Below are 14,611 nucleotides of genomic sequence, written 5' to 3' on the forward strand. Positions count from 1 at the left end.
TTTTGATTTATGTTCGTGTTTGATGCCTTGTTTATTGGTTGGGCTCGGATTCTATTTGGTTCTGAAATTGTTTCTTCTGGCCGAGTGTAATTTTGGCATTTTGACGTTGTTGATGTTCTGGTTGTTTATCATGGTTAAGGAAATTCCTTTGGAAGATGTCTGAGAATCACGTGATAGGTTTGAGTCTGGAAATTTATTTGGACGAGTTTGGGTTTGATTTTTGGGTCTTGGCCGTGTGATGATAGATTTAATTGTGATGTTGAATTGTTGATGATTCGAGACTGTTGGTGTTGTGTATTGGCTGAAATTGTTAAGCGTTTATTGTGCTTTGGACTGAAATGATGTGAAACTGTTTTGTGATGATGGTTAGAATCTGAGAATTTTGTTTACTAGGAGTTAATGGTTGTTTTCGTTGGTATGCGTGTGAGTTGTGATGGTCGAGAATTTAGGCTCGATTTAGGTAACTGTACAGGACTCGGTGCAGCGGGTTCGGGACGGCGAGGACGCTGTCCGAGAGGTGGCAGAGCTGCCACGCGAGTGTTGACGAGGCGGGGCCGGACCAAGCCGAGGGTGGGCCGAGTAGGAAAGGCCTTCGGTTTTTGTTCGGAGACTCGCAAAGTCTCGGTTTAGTGTTTAGTATTAACTTATTATGATATAGTTGAACATTTAAAATAAACGACTTGGTGGGTATGAATTTGAGAGTTTGTTTTCGATGATGACATAAATGAGTTTTTGATTTATGTTCGTGTTTGATGCCTTGTTTATTGTTCTTGAAAGAAGAGGTTACCAAGCTCGTCCAATGTTTGTGTATTTGTGTGTTATTGCATAAATTATTCCTTGAATTATTGAAGTCTTTTGGTCTTGAATTATTGATGTATTTTGTGTTCTTGGATTGTATTTGGCCTTGAAGTTGTTGAAAATTGGTGACTTGATTTGTTTTAGGACGACAATAAGAAGGACGAGGCCGACAAGAAAAAAAAAAGATGACGACGACAAGAAAATCATCAATAAATCACATACCCAATTCAACAAAACCACTTTATTCTCACATAATTCTCGTCAAGTAAAAAAAACAAATGCATTGAAGCTCGCATATATAACAACACTCTAGACTTAACAGTTACATACCAAATCACACACCCAATTCAACAAACTACATTTCCTTCACAGAGAAAGAATCAAGAAAGAATAGTTTCATCATCAACAATGGCGTTCAAGAACCATTCTTTCTTCTTCTTCCTCATCTTCTTCTTCTCATTTTCTTCTTAGCGCCAAAGATCGTATCTTTCATGGGTATCATAAACACATATTTCACTCATTATTACCCACTTCCCGCTATGCTTAGCATATAAACATATTTCCGCCATACATGTATACGTTCACTCGTATTAGATATGAGTATTAAAAAACGGTTATTAACATGGAAAAACATCCAGTTCGTGACACTAGTGTCACGAAGTGAATCCAGATCGTGACACTAGTGTCACGAAGTGAATCCAGCTCGTGACACTAGTGTCACGAAGTGAATCCAGTTCGTGATACCCTGGAAAAAGCTGGAAGTGTCACAAACTGGATTCACTTGGTGACACCCTGGAAAAATCGGGAAGTGTCACGAACTGGATCCACTTCGTGACACTAGTGTCACGAACTGGATTCACTTCGTGACACCCTGGAAAAATCGGGATTTCAACAAAAAAACACCATTTTAATTAATTTTGGCTATTATGTTATGTTTATTATGTGTTTTTAATTTGGCAAATCTGTCACGAAATGACTCGAGTCCGTGACACATGTGTCACAGACTGAATTCACTTTGTGACACTTACCTTTCAGGAAATCGGAGTTGACAGATTCTCCAAGGTCGCCGCAACGCCTGAAATCTCGACCGTGTTTTTACTCCGTATTAACCAAAAAACAACCCAATCATCATAAATAAGCCACATAGGTCACAAAAAACGTAAAAAAAAACACCTAATATCCAAAGGGGTATCTTAGTTTGTATTCCATACCTTTTTAATCTTAGGTGCGACAATGAACGCGTTTTTTGCCGGCACATCTATCACGAACTGAGCTAAAAACATGAGTTATTTTAAAAATTACTCACACATTAATAGAAGGCGCTATGGTTTCTTCCTCCACAATTTTCTCTCCTTTGGATGGAAGCGAAATTAACAGAAATGCCACTAATACTATAATCTGAATTCATGGAGACACAAAGAAAGTTCTAAAAAAACTGATCCAAAACTACCAGACTTAAAGTCAGAAGATCAAACACTCCCCCTATCTACACCTTGCTAGATATTGGTCTAACATGATAATTGCAAACCTTCTTCAGAGTGCGACCACTTGTGACGCCGAATTCAGGTTCGAAGTCTGCATCGTCCGGGTCATCTTCTGCATCGTGTTCACCTTCACTCTGATCTTGTGCATCCATGTTTATGTCAAAGTCCTTCTCACTCGAGGTCACATCTACATACCCGTTGCCTACTGAACTGTGATCTATGTTTACACTCTTTCCTCGACTGTTTTCTTCTACTACACTGCGTGACACTGTTGGTCTTCAAGAGTCTCCCAAATAGTCTAGAGTAACAACCAAGAAAAAGTGATCAGTTCCACATTTTAAAAGCAACCCAAAACCTTGTAAGAGCTTAAAGAAAGCCAAGACCTTTTTAGACACTTAAACAAAGATCGTCAAACCTAATATACAATGTTCCTTAATGTTTAGCATTGCCTTGGAAATTAAAATATATAAATAAAAGGAAATTCTTCATACTAATGCTGTGAATGATAACAACATCAATACTAAATAACCTCAGTATGCTCAAACTAAGCATCAATAGTTAGTCTCAACAGAAAACAGTAAAAAAAAACAAAAGCATGACCATTGGACTCTAAACAGCCATCAATCCAATTCTCAGACAATAAAAACAGCAAATTCAATTCACAATAGACAATACACTCAATGCCCTGATAGTATATCACACAAGCAAAATTAAGCAGAGTAAACAATAGATCAACAAGCATACTCAAGACTAAAAACATAAATAATCAAACGGCTAAACCCCTCTCCGAACTTCCATAACCAAACCCTAAAGCCAAATCGCGAAGAACGAACCCTAGCCACGAAATCTAAATACGTAAACTATCAATCGAACGACGCGAACACACAATATTTTACAGAGAGGCAGAGATAGAGAAAAAGACCAACCGAGGAGAAAGAACGAGGCTAGCTACTCAGGTCAATAGCATTAGAAGCCAAAAAGACACGGTGTAAGTTAACAATCGTGCGTGTCGGACATAAGAATCGCTGAGATACGAATCGCTGGGTATCGGAGTTCTAGCTTTCAAAATCGCTGAGATACGTGCTGCCGATTTTTTTGAGCGAGAAAAAAAATGGGGGATCGTGCGAGAGAGAGAGAAGATGAGGGGTTTTTTTTTTTGGGGGGAAAAAGATGAAGAATACCCAGGAATGGGTTTGCATGCGTTTAAAAGATTTCTGAGGATATAATAGTCTTTACATAATGGCTTAGGTATTACATGTGTCAATTTTTTGGTTTTGGGCTATATTTGGTAAGGGACATTCATATGGTATTATTTGTGTCAATTCCCCAATATTTTTCTCTTTTAAACGAATCTTTTCTTCTTCTGCCATCTTATTTCTTCTCGTTGCCTCCCCGGAGAAGAAAGAAGATGACAGAAGAAGAAAAGATTCGTGGTGAGCCTGTCGACGAGGGTGCATCTCGACGTATTCTGTGGTGCGTTTGTTTTGAATGGATTTTGTAGTGCGTGATGTTTAAATTTGTTTGTTAATGCATTTTATGGAGTTTTAAATGCTCCCTTGATTTATGCAAGGTAGTTATGATCAATTTTTTTCTTCCATTTAAATTATTACGCTGAAAATAATGGGCGGGAATAACAAAGGGCGTCCAAATTTGACTGTTAATAAATGACACTGGCTATTTACAGCATATTAACGAAAGGTGGACTAAAAAAAAATTGCTTATTTTCGGGAGGCCATTTAACTTAATTACCCAATTTATTATGTACTTATGAAACAAATAAAGAAAATATTCGACTCGTTTTTCTCGCTCTTACGTTTTAGATCCTCTAGAGAAAATGTAGGCAGTACATATGGTTTCCTCTAGAGAAAAACCACAAGATTTTGATCATCAACAAAATGAAAGAAAAAAAATGTCTCAAATTCTACACAACTAGAACATGAGATCTCATCATTCGAACATCTAGTCAATCAAATTTTCACAAGTCATAAGAGTTTATAAAGGCAATTTATCTCACTGATTGTTGATGCATGAGCGTGAATTCATGATAGATGATATACTAGTTTTACTGATTGAGTATTGTCAACTAGGCTCCTTATTTATGGGCCCCAAAAATAAATCATGTATATCATCAAATATAAATTCCTTAAATTAAATCACGTGTCTCTCAGTCGAGTTTTTTTATAATTCATTTTTATGCGTTGAGATCTGAAGATCCTTTGATCACAGCAAGACGCCATTATTTATATCAGTTCTTCTCTATAAAAATAAATAAATAGAAACAGCCAAAAATAGCAACCCATCAACCACCAGCCAGCAAGTATAGTATTATAAGTAACATAGAGAAGCAAAAAAAAAAATCGCACTTGAGTTCAATGCCCTGCAAAGTTATCAGAAGAGAGATGAGCTCGAAATCATGGGTTATAGAGGCATTGCCTTTTGTGGCGATGGTAATGGCTGAGTCTCTGGATGTTGGGCTGAGCACTCTGAGCAAAGCAGCGATGTCAAAAGGGATGAACCACTTCGTGTTCGTCGTCTATTCCAACGCGCTTGCCACTCTCATTTTCCTTCCCACTCTCTACTTTCAAAGGAACAAGAGAACACCTCTCAGTTTCTCTCTCCTCTCCAAATTCTGCCTCCTGGGCTTTCTCGGGTAATAATAATGCATGCCCACATCGTCGAATCGGTCAAGTTCGAGTCTTTTCTCGTTTTCCTTTCATGGGTTGGAACAAGTTTGTTGACCTGACTGATTATATTGATTAATTTTGTCTGCAGAATAACTTTGATGCAGAACTGTGTGTTCACTGGTGTGAACTATAGCTCTCCAACACTTGCTTCTGCGATGTGCAACTTGGTCCCAGCCCTCACTTTTGTCCTTGCTATCATCTTCAGGTTCAATTTCTTTGCTGAGAGAGAGAGAGAGAGAGAGAGAGAAAGAGGATAATTGAAGTGCTTTATAAGAGACTAGACTAAAAGTCGACTATTCGATCAAGATCATAAATTTCATGCTCTTTTTGGTGTAGAATGGAAAAGTTGGAGATAAGGAAGTCAAGAAGCCAGATCAAAATCTTGGGAGCTCTGGTCTCAATCTCAGGAGCACTTATTGTGACCCTTTACAAAGGCCGTGCTCTTCTTGTTCCGTCGTCGGCTTCGACTGTGGTGACGGGATCGGCTCTGGCTAGTAACTGGATCATAGGAGCACTTTTCCTTTTTATAGCCGATTTCTGTCTCTCTTTGTTGAACACCTCTCTGGTAAATCATCACACACTAAACCCGCTTGGAAGATTACTATATTCTGGAAATTGACTTTGCTTTTCTGAACCAACTAAATTTGAAGGCAGCTATTCTTAAAGAGTGCCCATCACAGACGACAGTTCTTTGGTTCTACTACTTCTTTGGGACACTTCAATGTGCAATTCTCACTTTGGCCATGGAAAGAGATCTAAGTGTCTGGATTTTGACACCTGATGTTGAGCTCATCTCCGTCCTCTATTCCGTAAGCGAAAAATGGATCATGGCCGCGTCATCATACCATTGTTTAATATCTACGTTATGTTTCTCTCTTTCTTCTTCTTTTGCAGGGTGTTTTTGGGAGTGTGGTGACCTATAGTATAATAGCATGGTGTGTGAGTAAAAAAGGTCCTGTATTTGTGGCCATGTTCAAGCCTGTTGGGATCGCCGTGGCCGCCTTTCTCAGCACCATCTTTCTCCGGGACACCCTTTACATCGGAAGGTAAATTTGACGACTTTCTTTGAACCACTTTGAGCGATTATATTGACTCGTTTTTTTCTTCATTTATTGTCGTGTTTGTAGTGTCATCGGTGCCATAGTGATAGTGATAGGCTTCTATGGTGTAATATGGGCACAATCTGAAGAGGGAAATGCTGTGAAATGCAAAGTTAAAGGCGACGCTGGTGATGATGGATCGGAATCTTCATTGGCTCGAGCTCCTCTTCTGGACAACTGCTCAAACATTTGAACTTGTTTGTAACTATGAATTGACTTTGCTTCTTTCAACTTACCACAAAAGGTAATGCGAATAATTCTATAGATAAAACTTTCTGTTTTCTCTTTGATCTTCAAAAAATAAATAAATAAATAAAAATTAAAAAAGCATCCAAAATAATCCTTTCAAGTCTGACATTTTACAGCACACTGCAAAATCCAAACCCCGACCATGAAATCTAAACCAAAGAAAACTAGTTGATAAAGCTTATCCCACTTGGCTCCATACAGATCAAGACTCGGACAGAAACAAACTTCTAACTTTTTCGAGAATAAATTCATACCAGACCGTCCTTTCTATTCAAACTTTTGGTATAGAGTCAAGTCAATGGTTTTAGATATCAATTCAACCCGTTCACAAAATTCCAAGATGAAAAAAAGCTACATTTGTTTTGGATGGTTAAATAAATAAGCATAAGAACAAGAAGCGTGTTGGGTAAATACCTCATAGAATTTTGTTTACCAAAACTGGAAATTCACCTCTCAACTTTAAATTTTCAATAATCCCGTCTCGGAGAGAGGAGCGCGTAATCACTCTAATAATTCATCTCTCTGTACCTGTTTCGAATGACGAATCACTAATCGATAAATTATTTGATTGCCACTCGAAGATGCCTAAATATACAGGTAGTATATTATATTCACCCTCTAGGATATGATGCTTCCGGGATTCCAGATACTCCGGCGAAAGAAAATCTGGTCTGCTGTGTTTTTCATTTGTGTTTATGCCTTCAGGTCTTCGGACATTGCTGACGGAATGCAATGAGTCGTCAAAATATCGAGCGTAGCTGCTTTTGCAGTTTCTGTTCGGAGAACAACAATCTGTACAAAGAAAGATCAAATGAATCACAGTGCCTTTTTACACCAAGCAAGAACATTGAGAGAGAGAGAGAGAGTACTTGTTGGTACTCCAAATCAAACTTTAGATAATCATCGTTGCAGCTCTCGACCATGCTAGCCAAGCTACTCAGGTTCTTCACAGGCTTACCATTGAAGGCCAAAACCTGAATATCAAATAATGTCAACCAATGTATTGATTTTGTTTTCATTAAAAAAATAAGTGCCAAACTTTTACCTGGGTGTTAACAATTTCTTCATACCCAATGTTGATATCAGCCACAAGTACCTTGAGCAGAATTAACCGATTGATGTCAGAAAACCATTGGTATGTGTGTGTCAATGTGTGAATATGCATAGAGAGAGAGAGAGAGAGAGAGAGAGAGAAATTATATAAATAAATAAAGACCTGAGAAACGACTACAAGTTGTTCATCGGGTGACTGTGGTAAAGAATGCATTAGTTTATCCAATAGCTTCACAGGGGCCTCATATTCGTACTCCTTTCCATACTGCAAAACGAGCGAAAAGGAAGTTAAAGTTCAAATCTATGCCCTTCAGAAACTGACAATATTCAATCATTCACGCTATGATGGAGATCTAAGAACTAGGATTAGAGATGGAAGTAAATTACAAACCTCAGATCGGAGGTAAGGGACAGAAACTGTAGTAAAAACAAATCCAGCAATGATATAGTACGATGGAGGTCTGCCTCTATTGTGTGCTGGTATTAGCCTTTTGTGGGTCACAAGTTTGATATCGAAATTGAATATCTTGGAATTTCGCAAAACCTTGACCGCAGCCTTGTCTCCCGTGTATTTCTGAGAGATGAGGTAACTAAAACCAATTCGCTCTCCGTGTCGAAAAGGAACTGAAAATAAAACAAGGAAAAAACATAGTAAATCAAAAATAAAATGAGCACCTATTTTTTAATGGACTATTCCACACAATTTTTTCATTTTTCCTACAGTACTCGACAGTGTAACAAGCACGTAAAGAAATTGGTTCTCACCCGTTCCATCGTTGGCAATATTAACACCATCAAAGCTGAGAATTATATCAGATGGCTTCAGTACTTGTGATTCGGGAGCAGTTGGATCAACTCTTCTAATGCGAACACCTTTCTGATCGGGCTTCATGCCCATAGAAGTTCGCAAATCGGGGTTTTCCATCTTCTGCCACTCTACCCCGAGAATCGGAAATCCTAGACAAAGTGCATAATGTGAAAAAAAATAATAAAAATAATAAAAATAAAATTAAAAAAAAAAAAAAAAGATTGCCACGTGGAAAATGGTTGGTCTCAATCTCACAAAACAATCAAGTTCAATAAAGAGAAATGTTTATTGTTTTACCAGTATAAGCGCCATTCTTTTCATAATCTTGAATGAAGTGCGTGATGACCGGTGTTGGTATGACATAACCAATATTTTCCGCGTCTTCGTGTTTAAGAGACTGGAATGCAATGCCCACACAGTTACCTTTATCATTGAACGCAGGCCCGCCTGAATTACCAGAATTTATTGCAGCATCTATCTGCATAACCAACCACCAATAAATATTTTAAGTAAAAAAAAAGAACCAAGAATTATAAACCGTTGTGCGAGCGAGAGGTCGCGATTTCTCAACCTGCAAACCCAGAAGTTCAGTGGAGCCGTGGACATAAGACAGGATCTCGATTCGCGATACGACGCCGCTCGTCACGGAAATGGTGTCACCTCCGATCGGGTAACCCACGACAGTCACGGCATCTTGAAGCGCCGGTAACGTTCCGAATTCAACAGGCGATACGCCTTGCCAAAACTCATCGTCCTCGACCGTAAGCATAGCTGTATAGCACAAACCAGAAAAAGTCACTCCAACTATAACCACGTGCAAAAATAACACGAGTTTTAAGTAATTACTATTGCAAAGATTCTTGCACTAACCCCCTCATTACAAAGCACACAAAATAAAAGAAGTATACATAAGTAATTGATAACTCGGCCCATATCAAATTAACATCGGGATTTGATTCCTTTTCATATGATCCACCAATGCTGCATCATCTACTTAGCTGTAATACTCTTTTACACGTTACTATTGTACAACTATTGGGCAGTGTATTCAAACACGGAGAAGTTCCTAATACGTTTCGTTAAGAGAATGCATACATTATTATCCTAAATCCTAAAAACGGAAAACTTCTTTCACTTGTTGAAAAGAATTCACTTTCCGCACATCAAAACTACAGGTTTAAAGGATCGAGATCGGGCTATAATTACCACAAAAAAAAAAACTCGATACTGGTGCCATGACTTCCGAATTAGGAAAACCAATAATAATACCGCAGAAGTCTGACAGCCAATCACATACCAAAAGCCACAAAACCATTCCCAGCATTCTAAAGCAAGTCACTTCCTAAGCTCACTAATCTCAACCCTATCCCATACAAGAAACTTAACTTCCCAGTCAAAAGACCGACAACTTGCTCTCGACCGGCATTATTTACTTCATAATCCTATAACTATTCGCCTACATTAAAATACTCAAAAACTTCTGAAACCTTATTCCAGATCTGCTTAACATAAAATCAAAAATCCACCAGCCCAGCAAATGAAACCGTAGCATCTCAGCCAACTAAAGCGTGATAATTGACCATTCGCTGTTCTTTCAAAAACAACAGCAAAAGCAGCATTCAAATCTCTCACATTTAGACAAGGGGAAACAATTCAGAGCCGAAAAACTAAAAAAAGCAAGAGGCTTTGGCTCAGTACCGATATCGCATTCGGTTCCAATAGCGAGGACCGTAGCTAAATACTTGGTATCGGAGCCTCTCTTCTTGAGCTTGACCTGAGTGTAATGCTCCACAGAGTGAGCGTTCGTCAGAACCCTCCGACCGCCGATCACGAACCCGCTGCTACTCGAGCTGTACTGCCTCTTCCTCTGCCACGGCAGAGAGAAGTTCGGCTCCGTGTGAACGCAGAACACCTTCACCACCGCGTCCATCGCCGGAACCACCCTCGCCGCCGCGAAATCGGGATCTTCGCCGTCCATCAGCGCCGTCGCGAATTCGCTAATGGCGGCCTCCAACGGCCGGCCGGGCTTCTTGGCATCGATCGAGGACGAGGTTCGTTGGAGCTTCCCGGGGCGGCCGCGAGTCCGGCGCTTTTCTCCGGCGGCGGCGTCGGAAATGATGTCGGCGCTGGCTGTAGCGGCGGAGGCGGACGCGGTGGCCGTGGATGACGGAGAATCTAGGGTTCCGAGGGTTGGGGTTTTGGGCTTACGACCTCGTTTTCGCTTCGTATCGACCATTGCGAGTTTCCCACTCTCTCTCTCTCTCTCTCTCTCGCGGATTTGAGAAGAGAAATTTCATTAAGTAGAGTTAAAAGTATATTAAATCAAGATTAGACTCCAATTTTTTAAAATATCCAGATATGGATTTTTAAATAAAAAAATGGACAAGAATAGAGTCCATATAAACTTCTCTCATTCTCTCACTCTAAAAAAAAATTATTTCATTTTAACTCTTCAATTTTCTCTTTATCTCTCAAATCCTCTCTAATTAAGTGAATTTCGTGGAATCATCATTGTAAAATTACTTATTTAGTCATTTTAAATAAGTTTTGATTGAATAGGATAGAATGTTGGGTAAATACCGATCAAATCTGAAGTACATAGACAAAATCTGGATTTTAACATTTTAGTACGATGGTATACGATATGATAGAATGAGATTTAAATTTTTTGTACGATGAAATTTTAACAAAATTCTTGATTTGTACGATGTTGTATGATATGATATGATGCATTACTGTACGATGATGTATGATTATGTATGATGTTGTACGATATCATACGATATAGTACGACGTTGTACGATACATATGTTAATTTTGAAAAGTTTGGCTGTTTTTTTACAGTTTTTATCTTGGTTAACGGCACTTGAGAAAAGGAATAACAGTTATGGATGTTCAACAATGCAGTTACGCATGCTTTCGCAGTTTCGAAAGAGATAACGTACACAAAGTTAGTGGATTTGATATACCAGTAGATTGATGTAGACTGATTCGCGTTGGACTTAAAACTCGAAGTCCCATACACAATGGGTACGATTCCGATGGTTCCTGCTGTTTTGAAGGACGATGGTGACATTTCGTATAATATGAAGCACAAAAATGTAAGATATTTTCACTTTGTGTAAGCTTCGTAATGAAACAGATCATAGCGCGAATTGCATATCGAGGGGTATGTAAAGCGAAAGATGTGGTAGTTGGAGAGTTGTCTCGCAATGAGCTGAAGAAGAGACAGAATACTCTTATTATCGAAGATCGACAAAATGATCCTATAATCAACAACGAACACGATGGTTGTGATGATGACTTGTATAACGCGCACAAAGGTGCCGAAGACGAAGTGTACATGCGTGGTAGAGATGATTACCACAACTGTGACGAAGGTGATTAACACAATAGTGACGAAGGTGATGAACACAATAGTGACGGAGATGATGGAGATAACAATGTTAGAGGTGAAGAATTTGAAGAATTCTCTAATCCTTAAGAATATGATGACTTTGTGGAAACTTTTACAATATACTCGGATCACTGTCAACCGTCACGTGAGCCTCCGATAATCGGATCACCAATCGTGCCTTGTTCATGGAAAGCGCCCGAGTTCACAGCCGATGATGTTGTGAAGGAAGAACCGAGTCATTATCCAAGTCATTCTTCTACAAGTAATATAGATCTAATGTACTTAAATTTGCAATTGAAATATGTTAAGTTAATAACTTTTTAACTAACCTTTGAAAGTAACAGGTAGCTCAGAAGAAATCTATATTGGGCAGCAGTTTGAGAGCAAGCAGGAATTGAAGAAACATATCCACTTGTACGCTTTGAAACATAATTTTGAATTTAGAGTGAAATCTTCTGCGAAAAAGAGATGGTATGTTCTATGCAAAGATGAGAAATGCACGTGGAAACTGAGGGGTGGCATACAAGTGTCTGATATGTGGGAGATTACGTCGTACGAGAGTAAACACTCATGTTCGCGTGTCTTTCAAACAGAGAGCCATCGAGGTGAGCTGCGCCATGGGTCATTGGTCATGTATTTAAAGATAAGTTCTCCATTAGCTCTATGACGGAGTATTCGGCGCATAACGTCATGAAAGAAGTCAAAAACCAAATGGGATGTGAACATATCGTATCTGAAGGCTTGAAGATCCAAAGAGAAAGCTATTAGGTATGTGTGGAGTACACCGGAACAATCCAATCAGAACTTACCGTCTTGGCTATACATATTGCAGCAAAAGAATCTTTGGACTTTAACCGACTTTGTGCGAGATGGTGACAAATTCAAGTACGCTTTATTTTCTATTGGGGCGTGTCGTCAAGGGTTCAAATCATGTCGGCCGGTCATATCATTGGACGGTGCATTTCTAAAGATAAAATATGGCGGATAGTTGATTTGCGCAATTGCAATGGATGCGAATTCATAATTATATCCACTTGAATCATCCGGACTCTGACATATGTTGAACGTTGTTACCAATGCACTCAACTTGCAACCGGAAACTCTGTTCAGGTGCTCAGTGATCAACATGTCGCTCGTGCGTTGGTCTTGTTTGTTCTTAGACGGACCGTCTTCGTAACTCAACCCACAGATAAGGGAATATTTGAGGTCTCTGAATCTCACTCGTTTACCGCCTATTCCAAACTGTATCTCTCCGCATGTCGTTGCCTCGATCTTACGCTGAAGAAGAGTTTTTACTAGCACCGGAGAGAAAACCGAGTTCGATCTCCGTAAAAAAACTGCTTGAACGGAGTCCCGACTATTCGATCTTTTATCTGAAGATCGTCAAATCTCTTTCTTATGGTCTTCAAGATACCGGTCCCACCATACGTGATACGACCCGATAAAGGCATGTTATAGATATACTTCAAATTGTCCTAAAAAAAAAAAAAAAAAAATCAATCAGAACTGTAGAGCATCGTCTGGTATCGTACAACATCGTACGAAAAACAAAATTTAAAAATTTAAAGGCATTGACAGCATCGTATGGTATTGAATGACATCGTACACCTATATGAATTACATCGTATGGCATCGTACGTTTCATTAAGTTCATCGTATGGGATCGTATTTTAGCCCCAATTTCAAACCCTAACTTTCTAAATTTGATCCAAATCAACCCCAATCTTTTAAATATTAACTCCTAATCACTATTCTAACAATATACAGTGAGATTTAACCAGAAAATCATTGAAAAATTGACCTTTTTGGTCGTTTTGGGATCTCGGGTTTTTGGGCCTCCACCACCGCCGGAGATTGTAAAGGGTCCATCGTACGCCATCGTATAAGCTCATAATACGTTGTACAATATTGTATCACGTTGTACAAGATCGTAGAAGTCATAAATTTTTTTAATTGAGAGAGTGAGAGAGAGTGTACGATGGGGTCAAAAGAGAAGAGATGGAGTTAAATTTTAAAAAATGGTTCAGAGGGACACATATGTCAATTTTTTGTCCAAAAGTCCATTTCTGGATATTTTTAAAAAATGAGGTCTAATCTTGATATTTAATTAATTTTTAGGTCTAATTAAAAAAATTTCTCTTTTGTTCAGTCTGATTCTCTCTCTCTCTCTCTCAGTTCTTCGTTCTCCATTCCCTCTGTGAAAGATGAAAACGACAGACTGAGAAGAAAAGGATATATGTATCTATATACTATGGTGCTAACGTATTTAGTATTAGAACAAAGCATACATGTTGCGAATTTATTTTTTTATGAATTTTGTAACTAACTAGGCCACCTTAAACTCGAGGTTTGAGATTTAGCCCACGTTTGGAGAGTTTTAGAAAAATAGTCAATTATATTAGGTGGAACTAGAGGTAATGGGTTAAAATTCCATATTTGTCCTTAAATAAACATAACGTTTTTTTTTCTAGATTCATCAATTTCTCTCTCTTGTTTTTTAATTCGTCACTTTCTCTCTCCTACTTTTTTTTCAAACATTTTTTTTGCATCAAAACTCCAAAAATTCATATCTATCTCATACGAACTCAAAATTAAGTGATTCCAAATCCTACAGATCCGTGGCGCTGAGATCTTCAAAAATAGACATTTGATGAAAAATCATGTTTAATGCATCATGTTTGTGTTTCCATTTATTTCCAGATGATTTCCGAAAATTTTCAGTTATTTCCATGTGTAAGGCAGTAATGTGATTTTTCTACAGCTATGGTATTAAACATGATTTTTCATCAAACATAATGGATCTATTTTATAAGATCTCGGCGTGACGAATCCGTAGGATTTGGAATCACTCAATTTCGAGTCCATATGAGATAGATATGATTTTTTGAAGTTTTTATGAAAAAAGAAAGTGTAGGAAAAAAAAATAGGAGAGATAAAGTGACGTATTTGTTAATAGATAATGACAAATCATACCTTTTTTTTTTTTTTTGCTTATCAGTCTATTTGGTTATATTCCTAAAGTTTGACAAACATGGACT

The 14,611-nt window shown here is 38.4% G+C and overlaps 2 protein-coding genes across 3 annotated transcripts; one reads left to right on the plus strand and one right to left on the minus strand.

Annotated features, from left to right (window-relative positions):
- The first annotated feature begins 4,454 nt into the window (after positions 1-4,454).
- LOC149383683 (WAT1-related protein At3g28050-like) lies at positions 4,455-6,528 on the plus strand. Its single transcript, XM_089628572.1, has 6 exons — positions 4,455-4,932; positions 5,055-5,171; positions 5,303-5,531; positions 5,617-5,775; positions 5,861-6,012; positions 6,094-6,528. Exons 1-6 carry the CDS (start codon positions 4,655-4,657, stop codon positions 6,257-6,259), a joined length of 1,101 nt encoding a protein of 366 aa, XP_089484698.1. The 5' UTR covers positions 4,455-4,654; the 3' UTR covers positions 6,260-6,528.
- Positions 6,529-6,558: 30 nt separating this feature from the next.
- Positions 6,559-10,459, minus strand: LOC149383684 (protease Do-like 9). 2 transcript variants are annotated; one of them, XR_016301717.1, is made up of 10 exons: positions 9,875-10,459; positions 8,748-8,947; positions 8,474-8,654; positions 8,134-8,325; positions 7,760-7,992; positions 7,532-7,633; positions 7,361-7,411; positions 7,185-7,289; positions 6,931-7,107; positions 6,559-6,843 (listed from the first exon to the last, which is right to left on the minus strand). XR_016301717.1 is itself a non-coding variant. In XM_089628571.1 (9 exons), the coding sequence occupies exons 1-9, from the start codon at positions 10,410-10,412 to the stop codon at positions 7,009-7,011; spliced, it is 1,701 nt and encodes a 566-aa protein (XP_089484697.1). In that variant the 5' UTR covers positions 10,413-10,459; the 3' UTR covers positions 6,559-7,008. The 2 variants fall into 2 exon arrangements, 1 of the variants encoding a protein (XP_089484697.1); XM_089628571.1 differs by having other exon boundaries at positions 6,559-7,107.
- Between the last annotated feature and the right edge of the window lie 4,152 nt (positions 10,460-14,611).

Source organism: Urtica dioica, chromosome 10 (genome assembly GCF_054948205.1).
Source record: "Urtica dioica subsp. dioica isolate 48M chromosome 10, U.dioica_male_clone48M_v1_H2, whole genome shotgun sequence".
Lineage (NCBI taxonomy): Eukaryota > Viridiplantae > Streptophyta > Magnoliopsida > Rosales > Urticaceae > Urtica > Urtica dioica.